This window comes from Papio anubis, chromosome 16 (assembly GCF_008728515.1).
Source record: "Papio anubis isolate 15944 chromosome 16, Panubis1.0, whole genome shotgun sequence".
NCBI classification, from domain to species: Eukaryota; Metazoa; Chordata; class Mammalia; order Primates; family Cercopithecidae; genus Papio; species Papio anubis.
The window spans coordinates 50,455,913-50,477,924 of record NC_044991.1 but is presented as its reverse complement, the minus strand read 5'-3'; the positions used below and the strand labels follow the sequence as shown (position 1 = coordinate 50,477,924).

The 22,012-nt window shown below is 38.4% G+C and overlaps 1 protein-coding gene across 1 annotated transcript in view; it reads right to left on the bottom strand.

The window, feature by feature from the left end:
* Positions 1 to 22,012, bottom strand: part of HAO1 (hydroxyacid oxidase 1) — a 56,801-nt gene that overhangs the window by 4,839 nt on the left and 29,950 nt on the right. Inside the window, exons 4-5 of the mRNA XM_003905057.5 lie at positions 20,012 to 20,187; positions 8,861 to 8,952 (exon numbers count right to left, since the gene is read on the bottom strand). Of these exons, the coding sequence (XP_003905106.1) occupies positions 8,861 to 8,952; positions 20,012 to 20,187 (268 nt within the window). The remainder of the gene's footprint in view (positions 1 to 8,860; positions 8,953 to 20,011; positions 20,188 to 22,012) is intronic.

Below are 22,012 nucleotides of genomic sequence, written 5' to 3'. Positions count from 1 at the left end.
TCACCCAGGCTGGAGTGCAGTTTCATGATCTCGGCTCACTGCAGCCTCCATATTGAGAGTTCAAGTGATTCTCCTGCCTCAGTCTCCCAAGTAGCTAGAAATACAGGTGCCCACCACCGTGCCTGGCTAATTTTTGTATTTTTAGTAGAGATGGGGTTTCATCATGTTGGCCAGACTGATCTCGAACTCCTGACCTCAAGTGATCTGCCTGCCTCAGCCTCCCAAAGTGATGGGATTATAAAATGTATAAAAGTAAATGAAGTATTTTATTGACATAAATTATTCATTGCAAGTCAATTGTTAAAATTCATGCTCCGATAATAGTGCAAGCGGTGTGTAAAATGCAAACACAACTAATAATAAAACAACTTAGTCTCTTATTTTGTCATCCAACATATTTTGCATCCAGCTGTATATTAAAGAACAATCTGTGAAAACATTTTTCTTGCTTTTAAGGAATATGACCACTTGCACCATGAAGATCTTGGTCTTGATTGGCAATTGGTGATGATGGACATAGGTTGGCATCAAAATGCACTTGCCTGCACCTTAGCCTTGGCCACTTTGGCCGATAACATGTGAGCAGAGCTGGCAGAATGTCATTTCTGAGCATAGGCCTTAAGCAACCTCATGTATTCCCACTTACTTTTTTGCACCTTGTCATTTGCCATGAGAAGACCATCCACCAGGTATTATTTCCCCCTCATCTTTGGCCCCAGGATAAATATTCAGGAAGCAGAGCCAGCACAGCCAAGCCCAGCTGGAGCTGACAACTGGATACCAGCCACCTAGCTAGTACCAAGCCTAGATCGGTAGACACTAGTCAACACAAACTTTCATGGAAATAAGTGATTGCTGATTTAAATCACTGAGTTTGGGATTGTTCATTTTATACTGTCACATGGCAGTAGCTAACTAATACAATCGACTACTTTAATGTGAATCTGCATTTGAGAATGAAAACAATTTACAAGGTGAGCTAGAGATCGAAATCTGTAGAAATCACCCACATTCATCCCAAAATGTAAAAATCTAAATTAGTATAGTTCCTATTTTAAATGTATGCTGAAGAAGCTGCCATACACTCAAGTCCACCTTTTCCAGAAATAATTGTGCTGAAATCACTCAAAGGTTATCCCATTTCTACCCTAAAATTTTAGAGGCTAAACTTAAAGAGAGTTTTATATATGAGGCTGAAGACCAAATAGGGCTACAGATTGGAAGGAAGTGAAGGTAACTCTTGGCATGTGGCCCCTAAATGTTTGGCACGTAATGTGATTTTCCTCTTTTCCTTTTGGCTTTTCAGCCTCGCCAAACATGCTTTGGATCTATTTACATATGTCCCTTTTCCTATACATAGTCCTCTTTTTGCATTCAGGCAAGTTACATCAACATATAAATGCTACAATTTCCAAGCGATGATGCAAGCTATAATTAAGCATATTTCCCCATTTGAAACCAGAACCAAAGAAAAATATTAGCTAGCTTGGGTTCAATACACATTTTCAAAGTCAGTCAAATCAAGTGTGTTTAGGTAATTTCCAATGCCTACCCTGGCCTAAAAGTAAACTAATAAAGATACTTAAAAATGCGAATCCTGGGTTAAAAAACAGAGCCCAGATTGGTGTTTCATGTGTCTGTGAACAACAATGTTCCATCTATTGCTAGGCATTTCAATCCTCCCCTTTTTCTTTCAATAGCTGCAGTTTTACTAGGTGTATATTACACAAAATAATTCTGATCAAACAGATTAGATAAATAAATACAGTAGACAGACTCACTATGTTATGGCCCTGTTTATGTTTCCCTCTTTTCAGCTTTCTATACATCTGTGAGATCATTCATTTTAGCCTTTTCCTTAGTGCTTCCTCGGGCAACTAATTGTGGGCTTAACTCCACTGGAGTTAATCTCCAGGAAAATATGGTAAGATCCCTGTATACTGTTACTCATTCATCCCTCTATTCGCTGTTTTATCAAACACTTTATAAAGGACCTGGTATATTTAAGGCACTAATGTCAGGCAGAGTAGGGGGTGTAGAAAGAAACCCACAGGGATCTGACTCGCAAAGAGAATCCTCTTTCTCATTTGTGTTCGAGTCACACTCTTCCAGAATGTTCCCTGCACAACTTGCTTCCCCAACCCCTCCCCCAAACACAACTTCTACCGGCAAGGAGCTCTCACCTTTCCATCCTCTATTGCATCCATTGTTATACTCTCGATTTCTGACATTTTAGGTATGGAAACCTTTGTTCAAATCAAAATAGTTTAAAGTAAATAAAAGCAGATGGAACCAGAGGTGCTTAGTTAAACGCAAAGGAGACAGAGTCCAAGTCACTGCCCATAACCTAAGCACACTTACAAAATCACTGGTCTGTATACATTTTGCTGATTGTTTGCAACTGCAAAAATGGCTACAATGATTTCCTCTTCTTCATTTCCTTTCAACATTATGGGAGAGAGGGAAAGGAAGGAGGGTTCTGTTCCCCCACACCTTAGATCTGAATTGAACTTGTGATTTACTTTCACCAGTGGAATATGAGAAGTGACAGGATGCCCATTCCAAGCCTAGATCTCAGGAGGCCTTGCATGCTTACACTCACTCTCTAGGAGACCTGCCACTTCATGAGAATGCTGGAAGATGTGAGACAATGCAGAGCCATCCCTGCAGAGCTCATCCTATGACAGCCTCCTAGTAGGCCTAGTAGCTGGCCACGGACACATGTGACTGAGTCCAGCCAAGACCAGAGAAACACTCAGCAGATCTCAACACAAATTGCCAACCCACAAAATTGTAGATTGTAGTAATGATGATTGTGATTTATCCAGTAAGTTTCAGAGTGACTGGTTATGCAGCAAAAGCCAGCTGATACATTAAATGTTTCTCCAAGATAGAATTGCATGGACTGTTTATATAGAAGAAAATTTAAATCCCTTGTAGTACTTCACAGAACATCCCCAAGAACTTAACAACCCAAATGCTTATTCTATAAAAATGTTTTGCTGTTGATAACTTTCACTGTGAAAGAAAGTCATATTTCTAAGCTTGAAGTAGTTTGTGTCCAGATAGCATCAAAATGAAAATGCAAAATTGAAAAAAAAATGCTCTTAGGATTCAAATATTCCAGAGAATCTTAATTTGAGAAGATCTAATGCTATGTATTTTAGAACTCAATTTGATTCCATCCTGTTATTCTCTAATTACTTCAAAGCCAATCTGGATCACATTATAACCATGAGGTGACAAGTGTATTTTTAATACGATCTTATTTTTTAGTTTTTCTGGGGTGTAGCAGAGGCCTGACAACTCTTCTCAGAAGCAACATATTAAGATGAACTGAAGTTAAATTACTGTTCTAGGACTCCTAGTGATAATAAGTATTTCTCCATATAAGCAAATCCTGTGATTTATATTAGCCTGGTGCAAAAGTAATTGCAGTTTTTGCCATTAAAAGTAATGGTGAAATGACTTTTGCACCAACCTAACAGAAATGTAGAATTCATATTGTTGTCCACTTTCTTTTTGTAAGTAACGCAATACTGTGAAGATGTTTGGGCTAAAAGTCTCAGTGACTTACTCACCTAGCTCTTATCCCCTAAGAAAGGTGAGACAAGACTCCATTTCAGTGCTCTTCCCATGACATCATGCTGCCTCTGTGGCTCTGACTTATGACATAACAAAATCTGCAGTACAGCAAGTTCTTCTGTGCAAGTACTGAGACCTGGACACCACAGCCTCCTCGAAGCCTTTTGTCACTCACCGCAAAACCCACACACTGAGAGAACTTTGTACTGTGCCATACACCGAATCCTTTCTCACATTTCTCTCATCATTATGAGCCTCAAATTTGCTCTAAAGTGTGAGGCAAAACTCAAGCAAGCATCCCTCTTATGTATATGACATGCAAAGAGGAGGGTTATGGTTTGTTTTGTTTTGTTTTTGAGATGGAGTCTTGCTCTTGCTGCCCAGGCTGGAGTAAATACAATGGTGCAATCTTGGCTCACTGCAACCTCCGTCTCCCAGGTTCAAGTAATTCTCCTGCCTCAGCCTCCCAAGTAGCTGGGATTACAGGTGCCCGCTACCACACCTGGCTAATTTTTGTATTTTTAGTAGAAGCAGAGTTTCACCATGTTGGCCAGACTTGTCTCAAACTCCTGACCTCAGGTTATCTGCCCACCTCGGCCACCCAAAGTGCTGGGATTACAGGCATGAGCCACCGCACCCAGCTGGTTATTGGTTTTTGTTTGTTTTGTTTTTAATTTTAATTTTTTATTTTATTTTCCATAAGTTATTGGGGTACAGGTGGTATTTGGTTACATGAGTAAGTTCTTTAATAGTGATTTTTGAGATTTTGGTGCACCCATCACCTGAGCAGTATACACTGCACCATATTTGTTGTCTTTTATCCCTTGCCCACTCCCCCACTCTTTCCCCCAAGTCCCCAATGTCCATTATATCATTCTTATGCCTTTGCGACCTCATAGCTTAGCTCCCACATATCAGTGAGAACATACGATGTTTTCCATTCCTGAGTTACTTCACTTAGAATAATAGTCTCCAATGTCATCCAGGTCACTGCAAATGCTGTTAATTCATTCCTTTTATGACTGAGTAGTATTCCATCATATATATGTACCACGGTTTCTTTGTCCAGTCATTGATTGATGGGCATGTGGGTTGGTTCCACGATTTTGCAATTGTGAATTGTGCTTCTATAAACAGGCCTGCGCAAGTATCTTTTTCGAATAATGACTTATTTTCCTCTGGGTAGATATCCAGTAGTGGGATTGCTGGATCAAATGGTAGCTCTACTTTTAGTTCTTTAAGGAATCTCTGCGTGGTTTTCCATAGTGTCTGTACTAGTTTACATTCCCACCAGCAGTGTAGAAGTATTCTCTAATCACTGCATCCACACCAACATCTACTGTTTTTTGATTTTCTGATTATGGTCATTCTTGCAGGAGTAAGGTGGTATCGCATTGTGGTTTTGATTTGCATTTCCCTGATCATTAGTCATGTTGAGCATTTTTTCCTATGTTTGTTGGCCATTTGTATATCTTCTTTTGAGAATTGTCTATTCATGTTCTTAGCCCACTTTTTGATCAAATTGTTTGTTTTTTCTTATTTGTTCGAGTTCATTGTAGATTCTGTATATTAGTTTTTTATCTGATGTATAGATTGTGAAGATTTTCTCCTATTCCGTGGATTGTCTGTTTACTCTGCTGACTATTCATTTTGCTGTGCAAAAAGCTCTTTAGTTTAATTAACTCCCAGCTACTTCTCTTTGTTTTTATTGCATTTGCTTTTGGGTTCTTGGTCATGAAATCCTTCCCTAAGCCAATGTCTAGAAGGGTTTTTCCAATGTTATCTTCCAGAATTTTTATAGTTCCAGGTCTTAGGTTCAGTTATTGTTTTTTAAAAAACAGTCTCAGGGAACACAACTCAAAAACCCTTCTAGATATGTCCATATTCTCTCAGTGAGAGGGAAACAAGCAACACCATTTGGCTATTTTTCCCTTAAAATCTAGTTAGATTTTATTTCAGTAGATTTATATTTTATTTTTAGAAAACAATTTGGCCCACCCACTAAGTCTGCATATCCATACACAGGTGAGTCATAAATCTGAGAAAAAGCTTTCTGCTGTGACCAACCTCTCCACCCTACAAGGAGGAGGTCTTCAGTTTCCACCTCTGTTTACCTGCAGCCAACATTTAATATCACCTAAAATGGTGTGTCTCTGGGAGCAAAACTGAGTTGCAAAGAGCTGACAACTTCCGGTTTCATTACTTTTCATCTTTTGTGTGTTTGTTTTGTTTTTTGAGACAGAGCCTCACTCTGTCGCCCAGGTTTGAGTGCAGTGGCATGGATCTTGGCTCACTGAAACCTCCACCTCCCTGGTTCAAGCAATTCTCCTGCCTCAGCCTCTCAAGCAGCTGGGATTACAGGTATACACCACCATGCCCAGCTAATTTTTGCATTTTTAGTAGAGACGGGGTTTCACACATTGGCCAGGCTGCTCTTGAAATCCTAGCCTCGAGTGATCCCCTTGCCTTGGGCTCCCAAAGTGCTGGGATTACAGGCGTGAGCCACCACTTGACTGTATAATCCTACAATGTACAAAGACTTGCTTGGTTCTTACCATTAGTGCTTTAGGAAAAACTCAGTGCAATATGCACACCCAATATTCCCTGCCATCATTTACTCCACCATCACAGCCACACAATTGGTCTATGAATGTCACTAAATCAACCTGCTAGTTCAATGAAACAACAGACCACTACTAGTTGACTAAAGTATTTGTTCTACTCTTCGTCTGGTTGTGTGGATAAATTCAAATGGTCATCTCAATTCAAACAATCTATATAATAACTACCACTGAAGGGTTCCGATAAAAGGGAAAATATTTATATAAGAATCCAGTTCTGAGAGAGGTGGTAGTCTGGAAAGTTGACCCACATTACCTAGTAAATACAGATAGATAGATAGATAGATAGATAGATAGATAGATAGATAGATAGGAAATATATATATATATTTAGTAAATATATTTAGATATATAAAGTTTTGTTATATGATGCTAGTTACTTTGCCTATGTAAATCACATTATAAAACATTACAGTTTAAAGGTTTAAATTTTAAAAGATGAGGAAACCAAGGTAGGGAGCAGAAAGCAATTCCCTCTGTCCCTCTGCAGTTCAGGCCCTCCTTCTCTCTTTCCTTGGCTATGGTAATTGTAAAGGCCACCTCATTGGCCTTTTTGCTTCTTGTCATGACAAAATCCACTTTATAAGACTCATTGCTGCTAAGCCAAGGCTCTTCTAGTGTACACCCAATGACTCATAATAGTCAAGGATCTCCTTCCTTATCTATCCAGGCAGATGCATTTCCCAGAACTCTCCCACTCCCCCTGAAACCGCCTTTGCAAAAATTATAACTGAGAAAATTATGTCAGTGAAAGAGACCTCACCTAACTGATTCCATCTTGATTCTAACTGCCAAGCTTTCCTTGTTCATTCCTGAGTGTAGGCCAAACTAACTTTGGGAGAAACTTAGTTCATACTTTAATTTTGAAACAAAGATGGTAACAGCCCTTTCCCAAAGCAAACTCCCTGCCTGCCTGGTGACTAGGCTGCCTTTGCAGGACTAACAAATTAGTCACAAGAATAGAAATTATGGTTTAGGAGTCATGCAGCTGTAGGCTGCAAGATTCTGAACCTCCCCAAATTGCTCCTGGGGATAGCATCACCATTGTAAAAACCGAAAATAAATGCCTGAGATATTTTGCAGACCCTGTACCTGGATCAGTTGGCACCACCTAGACTGATAAACTGGCTCATCTGGTGTTGTGGCCTCCAATGAAGAACTGACTCAGAGCAAGAGGACAGTTGGACTGTCTGTGATTTTATGTCCGACCTGACCAATCAGCACTCCCCACTTTCCGACTTCCTCCCCACCAAATTATCCTTAGAAACCCGGAACCTCAGGTTTTCAGAGAGACTGATCTTAGTAATAATAAAACTCCAGGCTCCCAGTACAGCTGGCTCTGCATGAATTAAACTCTTCCTCTATTGCAATTCCCCTGTCTTGATAAATTGGCTCTGTCTATACGGTGGACAAGGAGAGCCGGTTGGGCGGTTACAGCATCAGACACTGCAAACAAGATGGATTATTTAGTATTCCCTGAGCACATCTCACTCTTTGCCATTTTACACTTAGGCTTATCACACTGCAAAGAGGGGGCCACATGGGGCCAGAGCAGAAGCAAAAAGTATCTGCAACATCATTGCCCCATCTACAAGAGGCTTGGCCAAATCCCCACAAGTGGACAGCACGTAAGGGAATCCGCTTGATAGCACCCCACCAATGGCTCCTGGCCCCCATTCTGGATCACGGATCCATAAAATCCACCCCAGGAAATGTGTCCATCTCCATGGCTTTGCATCCATTTCTGGACTCCCAGTCCCTGATCTTAAAATCTGCTCTAAGTGTCTGTTGGTTTTCATGGTTTTAGGATCTTCAGGTTCTAATTGCTCTTCAATACAGTTCCACTCAGTCCCACACCTTTCAGGCCAGTTTGGTTCACTTTTATACCTAGATTTTGGACTCTGATTTGCCTACTCCAGTACATAAAAACCAAAGATGCACGTTGGAATCTCCTGATATCTTTAAAAAAATACTAGCGCCTATACACTCCCAAGCCCCAACCAGAGATTCTGATAAATAGACCTGGGGAGGAGATCAGGAGTCTTTAAAGTTCCCAGATGATTCCAATATGCAGCCAAGGTGGTTCACAACCCAGCCAGAGTAGCCTATTTACAGCTCACTTCCCCTTGCCTGGGCCTAAGCTTTTTTTCTCCTTTTCCCAACTCGTCACCGTTTCTCTGCAGCTTTTCAACCGCCACCCCACAGGAAATTCCAATATGTCCCTCCTCCTGATTTCTTGTCTCAGTTGTACCAATGATCTCAGATTCTACCACAGCCTTTGAATTCCCACAATTCTCTGCTAGTTCATGTCTATGGACATTCATGGCGTAATCCTTTGTTTCACACTCGTTTACATACTTATTGGTGTATCTGTGAATTCCAGAATAATCCTTGCCCACAAATGTCTTTATTATTTAACAGAGACTTTCATAGGTTACAAATAAATGCACTGAGCTAATTAAACATAAATATATTTGTTAATTTGGGTAGTTATGTGCCACTAAACTTAAAATCCAAGATCTCACATATTTGCACGTATTTCACCTTGACTGATCACACAAACTACACACAAAGAGGAGGCAGACATAGAGATAGTAACACAGTGATGGAAATGGGAACTCCAAAAGGAAATTGCAGCGTTTGCCAAAACTCACAGTGGCTGGCACCCCATCGAGTTGTCGAGCCCCATGATTCGACACCAAGATCCCATTCAAGCCATGTTTAACAGCCTCCCTGGCATCATCACCTGGAGAGAGTAAAACAAGCATCTTAAGGAAACTGTAACTTAACATGCGGCTTGGGTTTAGAGGCCTCCACATTCCAGTCAAATGGAAGCTGACTCCCACCTGCATACCTGGATCAATAATCTTAGCATAAAAGTGTACCCTAGGGTTAGCGCTAGAATAGTAGTGGTAGTTTTCTAGGCCAACAACAACAACAAAATGTTACCACTGACGGCAATTTAATTGTAAAATACATAAAAGTATCAATAGATAATACATTGACATAAAACGTATTTATCTTTATAAGGGTGTACTCTTGCTAAGTATTTTTAATAAATAAGATTATACCACTTTATCATTTAGCAAAATTATTCCTCAACAATTTGGATAGCAAAAAAGCACATAAAAATGGCAAGCACTGTTAATGTAACAGACAGTGGACAAACCTATTTCAAAAAACAATCTTTAATACAAAGTCATAATAGCTTTAGTAACTATTTTAAGTAATATTGTTCTATAATTAAATATATGTTTGTTCATTGAAATGTATAAAAAATTGGCCAGGCACGGTGGCTCATACCTGTAATCACAGCACTGTGGGAGGCCAAGGCGGGTGGATCACGAGGTCAGGAGTTCAAGACCAGCCTGACCAACATGGTGAAACCCTATCTCTACTAAAAATACAAACAAAAAAAAAATTAACCAGGCTTGGTGGCAGGTGCCTGTAGTCCCAGCTACTCAGGAGTCTGAGGCAGGAGAATCGTTTGAACCTGGGAGGCAGAAGTTGCAGTGAGCCAAGATCACACCACTGCACTCCAGCCTGGAAGACAGATAAAGACTCCATCTCAAAAACAAAAAAGAAAGAAAGATATAAAAAATGTAACATTAAATCTCTAATCATATTTTAAAATATATTAATTTCTGAAAGTTCAGTTTAAAATAGATTACTGTTCTCTTAAATCTATTTGCAACATTTAAAAACATATTTTATATTCTAAACTATTATTTTTAGCATGTCCTAGTAACAAACCATTTGCTAAAAGAATCATGAAAACAACACTGGTTCTCAGGTTTAACATTCAAAATGCAATACTAAGCAAAACCAATCGGTTCAAGAGTGTAGTAAAAATCAGGCCTTGGAAATTTAAGCAAATGGATATAGGTCATTGGTAATCTGTACAAATTCAGCAATGGAGATAATGAGCAGACTTGACTAAGAACTATTTTAAAAGATAAGATAATTATTTTTTAAATTATATGCTATCATTTTCCAAACTTTGTTTTATACAAGGCTATTTTTCAACTATTCTTACTTTTTTCAAATAATGATAGTGATATTTTTCTTCTAAAATTATAGGTATAGGAAACTGTTAAGCCTATATGTTATAGACTAAATATTTAAATCCTCTCAAAATTTACATGTTGAAGCCCTTATCACCAACGTGATGGCACTTGGAGATGGGGTCTTTGGGAGGTGATTAGGATTAGATTAGATTTCTAATTGCCTTTCTTTTCTTTTTTCCATTTACTGTCAGACTTCAGAATATTATCAAGTTCTTCAAAATTTCAATTATTTGATCTGACCTATTAGGTCACTTTATTTTCCCCCTGGAGATAACCCCTGGAGCCCTCTGCCTTCCTGATCCATTCTGTTGTGGTTACTCACAAGACATGATGTCTGCCTTCAGCTTTGAATTTGCTCCTATTCGCTCTGAGTTGAATATCTTGCTGTCTGAGTATGCCCTCATTTGGTTTATATTCTCATTTGTTTGTAGTAGATTCCTTTGTAACTTTCTTAAAAAGGACCCAAGGGAGGTAAACTTACAGACCACCTAAATAGCTTCTCTTGTGTGTGAATGACAATTAGATTGGGTATAATAATTTAGGTGGAAAAACCATTTTCCTCAGAACCTTAAAGACATCAGTCCATTGTCTTCTAGTACCCATTGCTGATGCAAGGACTGATGCCAGTTTGAATTATTTTATAAGTAAACAGTTTTATGTTTAGTTTATCTATACACATTATTTTTCTGAAATTTCATAAGGAACGTGAGAAGTTGTGATTTGTTTTCTCACTCTAATGACTTACAACAACAGCATTCAGAAATTGTTGGTCTTTAATAAATTCCTCTAGGCCTCTTTCTTTTACTTTTCTACCTGAAACTCCTATCAGTTGGATATTGTACATTTTAAAGTGGTCTTCATGTACATTCATGTAATACGTTTTTCTTTCTATTTATCTTATTGTTCTCATTGTTGTTTTACCCTTTGGGAAATGTCATTGACTTTATTGCTCAGCCTTTCAGTCATTTCAGCAATCATGTTTTTAATCTTTGAGAGTTCTTTTTTATATTCAATTTTCCCTTTTTTAAAAAAAAATCAGAAGTCATTTTTCTAATCATTGGGAACTCTTCTTTATGCTCTAATTTTCTTTTCATGGCAGACTCTTCCTATTTATATATATATTTTCAACTTTTTTGAGTGTCTCATTTGGATGTTTTAAAGTTCCTTTTCTTGTTTCATCTCTTTTTCCTGGGATAAGCTTTTCTATAGATTCATCTTGATTTTTTATGTTTTGGTGTTTCTGATATGCCTAGTGATGCTAAATTTTCCATTTGTATTTAAGGAAGAAAGATTGAGGAACTGCCCTGTTTTGTAAATTAGTTTCATTCTTGCCAAGTCCTTGGCTGGAGTGGAAATTCTTTCTTGGAACTCTATGTAAGAAAACGCAGGGAATGTCAACTAAGAGGCAATTAGACTGTGAGTTCCTCAAGTGTCAGAATGAGGACAGCATCATGTCATATTGGAAATGTCACCCACCTATATTTCATCCCAGTCATTCATTCATTTCTTTAGAAAGGATCAGCTACTTTATTATTGAGAAGTCAGTGCCAAGTGTCCATTGTTGCATAAGAAGTAGACTGGGAGCAGGATTGCTGGCAGGCATGATCGCTTCCTATATTGATCTTCAGTCAGTCCCCTTGCATTTAGTCTTCACTACCCTCTCTGCCATCCTTGCAGACTATATACCTACAGCCTCTCAAGCATTCTATTACATAATCAACCCCTACGTCCTCTAGGATTTCCTGAAAGCCTATCTCAAGGTACAGTTTTCTGTATGTTTTCCTGCTATCAACATGCTTTCAAAAGTTTCCTAAAATTTCTCTGCTGTTTCTGTCCCTCATCCTCCTTTGCTTTGCTGTCATTAGTGTATACATATTTGCATTTCTGTACTTTAATTTCAATGGGGTCTTGGCTTTAATGAGAGGATTCATATGTACTCAGGCCATCATTTGAAACCAGAAGCCCAATACATTTTCATCTCAGACATATTTCATAAATGATTCCCTAAAGATAGGGCCTCAATGAACTACCATAGAACTTTCTGTGATAATAAAAATGTTCTAGATCTGTGCACTTCCATCATACAGTACCACTAGTCATGTAGACACTGACCAACTGAAATGCGGCAGTGTGACTAAGAAACTGGAATTTTGCCTTTATTTCATTTTAATTAACTTATATAGCCACATGCAGCTAGTGGCTGCCGTATTGCACAGCTCACCTTCAATGTTCCCATAAGTTTACCTATCCTAATAGACATAGCATGGCATTTATTTTTAAAACCTAGGTGTAGTCATAAATAACCTTAGTAAACAGTGTAAAATTATATTCTGAATTGCTATAGTTTGCTCTGGTTATCTAGTTATGTACATGATACTAAACTTCAAGTCAAATGTAAAAAAAAAAAAAAACACTTAAAAAACATAGACAATGGTATTTTTTCAAACCTCATAATTGAGCATATGTATAGTTCTCCAGTTTATATTCCTATGTCTGCCACCATGTAGCTACAACCTGCATTATGAGAAGTCAAATATTACCAGTAAACAGATCCTGTACAGGAGGAAGAAGTGATTCACTGTTTAGACTAAGTCATCGGACCACCTGGACTTAAATCCCACATCTGCTGCTTGCTTGCTGTGTAAGTGGCAAGTTACTTAACTTCTCTGTGCATTATGGTCCTAAGCCACAAAATGAGGATAGCGATCCATATATGATGAGCTTGTGGATTTAATGAGTTGAATGTGTGTTTAGAAAGTGCCCGACACATGTCGAACACTCAGATAAATATTAACTATTATTACTCTTTTCCTCTGATGGTGCAGGGAGTATAAACTAAGACGATGAGTAGGTGGAGAAAGATTTATTTGCAGGATGCATTTGGCAACTCTATTTGAGTTGTGTTTATAACAGTTTCATCCTAGTTGGGATTACAATGATAAAGTGCCTCCCATTTGAATTAAATGTTTCTTAAGTAACAGTCTGTTATCTGCCATCATTTCAAGTGGTTTTTTATATTCTGCAGGTAGTATTGGGAATATAGGGAGAAAGGACAGAATGATTTGCTCAGAGGATAGGACTGTGAATTTCTAGAGAAGCAAAGACAATAAGGATAATTTATAACCAGACATAAGTCCCTTTTATTAGCTGCTTATGCAGCCTGGTCCACAGTTTTACGTTTTATTTTAACACAGAGAGAAAAGCAACTTTGCCTTAATGAAAGGGCCAAAATATTCCCACTTAGCAAAATGTTCGCGAATCTTGGATATTTTTATTAATTCTTAGAACTTAAGAGTGTGGCATTCCATATTTGTGAATTTGCCATTAAGTACAGTGATTGAGAAACACAGTCATCAATGAGCAGTGGCACTGTTTGCTCTCTTACTAATATTTTATTTCCGTATTTAATTTAAAATATAAAAGTGAAATGTAAGTACTCAAGATCTGAGCTCAGCCTTCAAACTCTTGGAGCTTTTGGTCTAGGAATCGATTCTGACTTAGAGGAGAGTAGTAACGAAATCCCAGACACATGACAGCAATTTTAAACACAATCCAGGAACATTAAATGAATTTTTTGTTAGAGTATCTTGAACAATGTATACAGGCATACCTTGTTTTATTACACTTTGCTTTATAGCAATTTGCAGCTACTAAGTTTTCTAGAAATTGAAAATCACCACCCTGATCAGTTAGCAGCCATCAACATCTAGGAAAGACCCTCCACCAGCAAAAAGATGACAACTCACTGAAGGCTCAGATAATAATTAGCACTTTTTAGGAGTAAGGTATTTTTAATTAAGGTATATACAATGCTCTAGTGGCATTGTGGCAACCCTGCAACAAGCAAGTGTACCAGCACTATTTTTCTAACAGCATGTGCTTGCTTTGTATCCCTGTGTCACAGTTTGGTCATTCTCACCCTATTTCACACTTTTTCATTATTGTTACATCTGTTGCAGTGATCTGTGATTAGTGATCTTTGATGTTACTATTGTAATTGTTTGGGAGTACCATGAACCATCGCCTTTAAAATGTGGAACTCAATAAATATGTGTGTTCTGACTGCTCCACTCACTGGCCATTCGCCCATCTCTCTCCCTGTCCCCAGGCCTCGCTATTCCCTGAGAAGCAACAATATTGAAATCAGGCCAATTAATAACTCTACAATGGCTTCTAAGTGCTCAAGGAAGAGTCACATACCTCTCACTTTAAATTAAAAACCAGAAATTATTAAGCTTAGTGAGAAAGGAATGTGAAAGGCCAAGACAGGACAAAAGCTAGGCTCCTTGTGCCAAACAGCTAAGTTGTGAATGCAAAGCAAAAGTTCTTAAAGGAAATTAAAGCTACTATGCTAATGAACACAGGAATGATAAGAAAGCAAAGCAGCCTTATTGCTAATAGGGAGAAAGTTTGAGTGGTCCGGATAGATGATCAAACCAGCCACCACACTCCCTTAAACCAAAGCCTAATCCAGAGCAACACCCTAACTCTCTTCAATTCTATAAAGACTGTGAGAGGTGAGGAACCTGCAGAAAAAAAGTTTGAAGCCAGCAGAGGTTGATTTCTGAGGTTTAAAGAAAGGAGCCATCTCCATAACATAAAAGTGCAAGATGAAGCAGCTGAGTGCTGATGGAAAAGCTGCAGCAAGTTATCCAGGAGATCTAGCTAGGAAAATTGATGGAGATGGCTACGTTGAACAATATATTTTCAATGTGGATGAAACAGGCTGTATGGTATCTTCTTCCAAACAAGCCTTCCTCATACTGGAAGAAGATGCCATCTAGGACTTTCATAGCTAGAGAGGAGAAGTCAATGCATGGCTTCAAAGTATAATCCAAAAATTTTACCAAATCTACTCTGCCTGTGCTCTATAAATAAAACAACAAAGTCTGGATGACTGCACATCTGTTTACAGCATGGTTAACTAAATATGTTAAACCCACTGTCGAGACCTGCTGCTCAGAAAAAAAAAAAAAGATTTCTTTCAAAATATCACTGCTCACTGACAATGCACCTAGTGACTCATGAGCTCTGGTGGAAAAACACAAAAAGATTAATGTTTTTATGCCTGTTAACACAACCTCCACTCCATAGCCCATGGATCAAGGAGTAATTTTGACTTTCAAGTCTTATTAGTTAAGAAATATATTTCATAAGATTATAGATACTATAGTTAATGATTCCTCTGATGAATCTGAGCAACATTAATTGAAAACTTTTTGGAAAGGATTCATCATCCTAGATGCCATTAAGAACATTTGTGATTTGTGGGAGGAGGTCAAAATATCGACATTAACAGGAATTTGGACGATGTTGATTCCAGCCCTCATGGATGACTTTGAGGAGCTCAAGACTACGGTGAAGAAAGTCACTGCTGATGTGGCAGAAACAGTAACAGAACTGAATTAGATGTGGAGCCTGAAGCTGTGACTAAATTGCTGCAATCATGTGATAAAACTTAAATGAATGAAGAGTTTCTTCTTATCGATGAGCAAAGAAAGTGGTTTCTTGGGATGGAATCAACTCCTGGTGAAGCGGCTGTGAACATTGCTGAAATAACAACAAAGGATTTAGAATATTACATAAACTTCACATATAAAGCAGCGGCAGTTTGAGAGGACTGACTCCAATGTTGAAAAAGTTGTACTGTGGGCAAAATGCTATCAAATAGCTTCTCATGATACGGAGAAATCTTTCCTAAAAGTAAAAGTTAATCAATGCATCAAACTTCCTTGACTTATTTTAAGAAGTCACCACAGCCACCCTAAACCTTCAGCAACCCCCACCCTGTTCAGTCAGTAGCCATCGACACCCAGAAAAGACCCTCCACCAGCAAAAAGACTACAACTTGCTGAAGGCTCAGATGATGATTAGCATTTTTTAGGAGTAACTTATTTTTTAAGTAAGGTATATACATTGTTTTTTAGGCATAACGCTATTGCACAAAATAGATTACAGTATAGCAAAAACATAACTTTCATAGGCACTGGGAAGACAAAAAATTTATGTGACTTGTTTTACCGTGGTGGTCTGGAACTGAATCCACAATGTCTCTGAGGTATGCCTGTATAAGAAGAGCTGACTAGAGAAAAGTTTCTCAGAAACACAAAACCACAATGGAAGTGAGACAGCCTAATTCAAAAAAAATTAAAAGAAAAAGAAAAAACTCTAAAAAGCACTATGCTTTTGCTCAAAAAAGCCATTTGTTTGCTAGTGTGAGTTCTGACAAAGACCAAATCCTGTCTCAAGTACATGTTAGGAGCTTGCGTTGACATTCTCTAAGGTCAGTTAAACCACACACAGTAAGAGATTACATCTTCCATTCCAATTTGCATTCATTAAAATATAATTCTTAAAATGGTGGGACAGTCAGATGTTTGGTCTAGATCTTCACAGTTGCTCATGGCTTCATGTTCCTGCAAATATAATCTGCACTTTTCTGAAAAAGGAAAATGAAAGAGGATGGGTGACTCTTAGTCAACCCATGTGATTTCTGGATGAGGACCTGTGAAATGGAGAAAATTGGATTTCCCAGAACTGGTCCTGCCACCACTCCCTTCCGATCCAAATTGAGCATATGTGTTACTTGGTGCAATTGTTGTCATAGAGATGATTCTTGTTTGTTAAATAAAAGAACCAAATGGTTACAGAAAACTAGACAATGTAAACTGTACATGTATAAATAAGTTATTTCCCTTTAAATGTCAAATGTCCCATCTCTCCTTATCCTTTTTTTTTTTTAGCTTTCTCTAATTAGATAGACTCATAGTTTTCATCAAGAAGTTCAGTAAATAAATATTTGGACTATCTACTATGTGTAAAATGTCACAAAAACATTTAGAAACAAGCAAGAAATCCATATGGATGAGAAGAAAAGAGAGGTGGTGATGATGGTGGTAGTGGTGGTGATGGTGGTAGTGGTAGTGGTGGTCATGGTGGTGATGGGAGTGGTAGTGGTGGTAGTGGTGATAGTGGTGGTGGTGGTGCAGGTGGTGGTGGTTGTCTTGGTAATGGTGGTGTTGATGGTGGTTGTGGTTATGGTGCTGGTTGTGGTGGTGGTCATGGTGGTGATGGGAGTGGTGGTGGTGGTGGTGGTGATAGTGGTGGTGGTGGAATGGTGGTTCCTGGTAACGGTGGTGTTGATGGTGGCTGTGGTCATGGTGATAATGGGATTGGTGGTGGTGGTAGTGGTGGTGGTTGTCCTGGTAATGGTGGTGTTGATGGTAGTTGTGGTTATGGTAGTGGTTGCGATGGTGGCAGTGGTGGTGGTTGTTCCCAGTAATGGTGGTGTTGACGGAGGTTGTGGTTATGGTGGTGGTGGTGGTGGTGGTGGTCATGGTGGTAATGGGAGTGGTGATGGTGGTGATGGGAGTGGTAATGGTGATAGCAGTGGTGGTGGTGGCAGTGGTGGTGGTTGTCCTGGTAATGGAGGTTGTGGTAGTGGTGGTGGTGGTGATGGTAGTGGCAGTGGTCCTAGCTAAAGTGATAACAGAATGAAGTTCTAGAAACCAAAATATTTTTCAACATAACATGTGATAGTAAATCTAATTCAATTGATTTGCATCATATCTTAGGGGACAAAGTTGTAGAAAATGATATACACTGGAAATCCTAAATTGAAAAGGTAGTTAAAAAATAAAATCACCTTTGTTCCTTATTCGAAACAATTATGGAACAAGACTAAAATTTTATTCTTCCCTAGTGTTTTAAAGCCAGATCCCCTGGGCCATCTCTGTGATTAACTGTCTTAATTTTCTAATTTAATTATACCTTCTCAGTCCCCTCCCTGCTATTACTCTAGGTCATCTCTACAATTATCTCTTTTCTGGGCAACAACAGTTCCTAAATGTCTTCCCTGACCACAATTTTGCCACCTCCATCCATTAGGTCCATTGTGCAAAGCATTATTTCTGTAAAATGCTTATTTGATGAGGTTGCTTCTCTGATCAAGACACTTCAGTGGTTCTCAGCCACTTTAAGGCCTATATTCTCTAAATGGCTTACATGTTTTATAAATTGTTATGCATAATTGCTTTATTCTGCCAGTACTTCAGTCTGAAATAGAGTCTATTGGCTTGCATGGCAAAACTCAAGCATCATCTTTCATTCTGAAAAGTGTTTTCTAACTCACTCTTATATTATTGTCCATATTCTTTTTTAAGCCATGCCCTTACATTGCACAGATTTCTATATAACATTTTATTGCACCCAAAATGCTTGCTTATATATCTGTCTCCTACAAGAATAGACTGTCTTTTCATCCAAGGATCTAAGATTGTTTTATTTTATAAAAATATTTTAGCACACAGTAATTACGATATTTATGGAATGAATGAGTGAGTGAATAAGAGAATGGATGAATGAATACATAAATGAATGGCACAGAACCTTCAGGTTAATATTATTTAGTCCCCACAGTTGAATGCGGCCACAGTAAGTAGCACTAGTAATCATGGATGACAACACGGATGCAAGTAAAGGAAGTGAAACCATTGTTTAAAGGTGTCTGTAAACCAAACCAATACATATTCATTGAAGTATAATCCACAGAAATTTTGAACTAGTACAATGATCAGTAGGAAACAGTGAACAATTTTTTTAGAAGTACAGAATAATGTTTGAGATGATGGATATGCTAATTACCTGATTACTATACATTACAGGTATTGAAACATCACTATATGCTCTATGCATATGTACAACTATTATATATCGATTTTAAAAACTACTTTAATTTGTTTAAGCACAGAATAAGAACATCTGGATTTAAACATATCTCCACTACTTAAATGTTGCACTGGGCTTATTTCTTTTACTTTTATAAGCTCATTTCTTCAGACATAAAATTAAATAGTCAAAGTAGGTAGAACTTTATAAATAGGGACCACATGACTCAGACACGTTCAAGTAAAATCTATGAAAAAGTTTTGATTCAAAGTCATTTAATAGACATACACTAACGGACAGACTCTCATCCCAAAGTCACTTACTCAAACATTTCAGTTAAAAAAAAAGAAAAAAGAAAAAAGTTTTTGGCAGTTATCTATATAACCACACTAAAAAAAAAAAAAAAATGTTTTCAAAGGCAAGAAAACATTTTTGTGGGTAAACACATTTACACTCCAAAATTATTATAGTCATTGGTACCTCCCTGTGGGATCTGAATATATGGGGATGCTGGAGGAAATAGTTAAGTTTCTTGTTACCCATGGCTTGATAATTGAGCATTTGACCATACTAGTCAGCCATTCTCTTCAGAGAGGTGATGTGGGTTTGACCACACTCAAAAATTAGTCCTAGCCATTTGTACTGGAGGGAACACAAGGAAAAGAGGGAAAGCTCTTAAAACAAGTCTGTCTGTCATAATATCTCCTTGGGGTTTCTCTTTGGTCCGAGAGCAGCTGTTGTAGCTTTCAGGTAAAGCAATGAACTCGTGATGTTCTACCAAGATCTTGCCAGGCTTCATGATTCAGTAACAGCTCTGAAATAAGGCAATGGCATCCCAATTCTTTGAAAAAGCTAACTTTCTACTTCATGAGAGTTTAGCTCTACTTCAGAATATTACCTAAGAATGAAGAAATATTTACTCACTGACATGAAAAGAGAGAATTGAGAGTTGGAATATCTCTCTCAATTTCCATGTTAATATTTCCTTGTTATTTTCCTTTAAGAATATGAAGACCATATCCACAAAGGATCATAAAATCTGTATGAATTCAAGTAGAGAAATAAACGAACCTCTCAAAATGCCCTTTGCAACAATTGGCAATGATGTCAGTCTTCTCAGCCATTTGATATCTTCCCAGCTGATAGATGGGTCTATCGCTTTAGCCACATATGCAGCAAGTCCACTGTCATCTCCAAAATTTTCCTCAGGAGAAAATGATAAAGTACTGGTTTCAAAATTTTTCATCCTAAAATAAGAAATGCATAAAACAAGAAATTTGCCAAAGTTAGAAATATCTTTCCAATGATTCATTCGATGAAAAATGTTACCCTTTTCAAATCAATTGGCTGTTCACTCCTCATTCATCTATAAGTCAATTAAGTCAATTGCATGCATATTTTCCATATTTTAATGTAGGACCCTAGACTAAATGTTATACACTAGTGGTCTTAATCAGTGACCTAAATTTTATTTTACATCTTAGGCTATGTTTATACAAACAAATGTGTTTCAAGGAAAAAAAATGTGTTCATATTCAAATATCCCTTTTTAAGCCAGTTTATAGGTATAGACAATAGAGTTGACACTATTTTTAGCCAGCAATGCAAATTAATCACAATTTTAAAAACATTTTTATGGTGCACTATAATTTACAAAGGGTTTCGTATGCCAAAATTATCACGATTTTTCCTTAAAAGACTCTTAGAAAGTAACACTGATACTCTATGATTCCCATAGAAAATAAAAACAGAGGTACAAAATGAATTGCCTCAAATTAGAACTAGCTAATAGCAGTATTTGAGTTCCAATCTGGGTCCCTTGACTTTATTCCTAATTATATTCTCTTTGCTCAGATCTCAGTTTCCTCCTGGCTATTGCACCTGACCTCATGAAACCTTCCAATGCCCTTGTAGAAAATTCTAGAAGAGGTTGCAACTGCAGTAACAAGTGTTAACATGACTGTCTGTTGCCCCTGTAGACTCCTTCTTGCCCTGCTATTGCAGTATTGATGGTGGTGGTGGGCATGGGAGAAGTGGGAAGTGTTTCCCAGCAGATAAGTTGTCACCTCTTGCCTTTCCCTCCCCCTTTTAGTTGTTCTCTCTGAACCTCTCGGTCTGCTGACTCAAAACAAGTTTGACAAGGACATGAACTTTTCAATTATCAATACCTTCATTTCTCTGACAGTGGTTTTTTCTTGGTCCTGGGCCTGAGTCACCACCCACACAGCAGACTGGAAGCATTAGGGATGTTGAAGTGTAAATACCCCAGCTCCCTCACCCCTGGGTAGACTAACTCTGAGATAAATTCTGCCTAAGCTCCCAGAATTTTCCAGCAGGGTTAAGCTTCAGTTGCCCACAACTGTAGCTGTCTTGGTATTATGCCCTTTGTTCAATGCCTTCCCTCCTTTGCCTCACTTTCCTACTCCTCTAGCAGTATTCCCTTCACCTTCCCTATAAACTACTTGCACTGAAATCACAGGCTCACAGCCTGCTTCTAGGAGAACCCAAACTGAGACAAAGTACCACTGAGTTGCTTCCTTCCCATATGTCTATTTTTGTTGACCCAGCTTAGCCCAGTATTTCTCTAACTCACCTCTAAGATTCTGCAGCTGGCTTCCCCTGTGCCTGAGGTCTTTTCTCTTGACCTAATATCCTGGCTAGACTTTGGCAGTTCCCCACTCTAGGGGCAATGTCTTTTCAGCCTGCAGCTGTGACTGCTAGCTGGATGGATGACTTCAGGATACACAATAGAATCATTCCTGTGACTTATCTGCCCACAGCCCCAAATCCAGTTGCAAAATTCTTCTCCTGAAAGATTGTTTTTGAATAATGACAGTGACCGGACTCACCTTGCTCTTCTGCATACTATTAATTCCCCTACCAGTCAATCTCCTTTTTTGGGGGGTCAAAGTATAGTGGTATGTATATCGATCTCTGGCTTAGTCCTATCTCTTTCTTCCCCTCCACCAGTTCTGTCATTAAATGTAGAGAAGATCATGGAGCCATATAAAAATTTATATATCGGCCAGGCGCAGTGGCTCATGCCTGTAGTCCCAGCACTTTGGGAGGCCA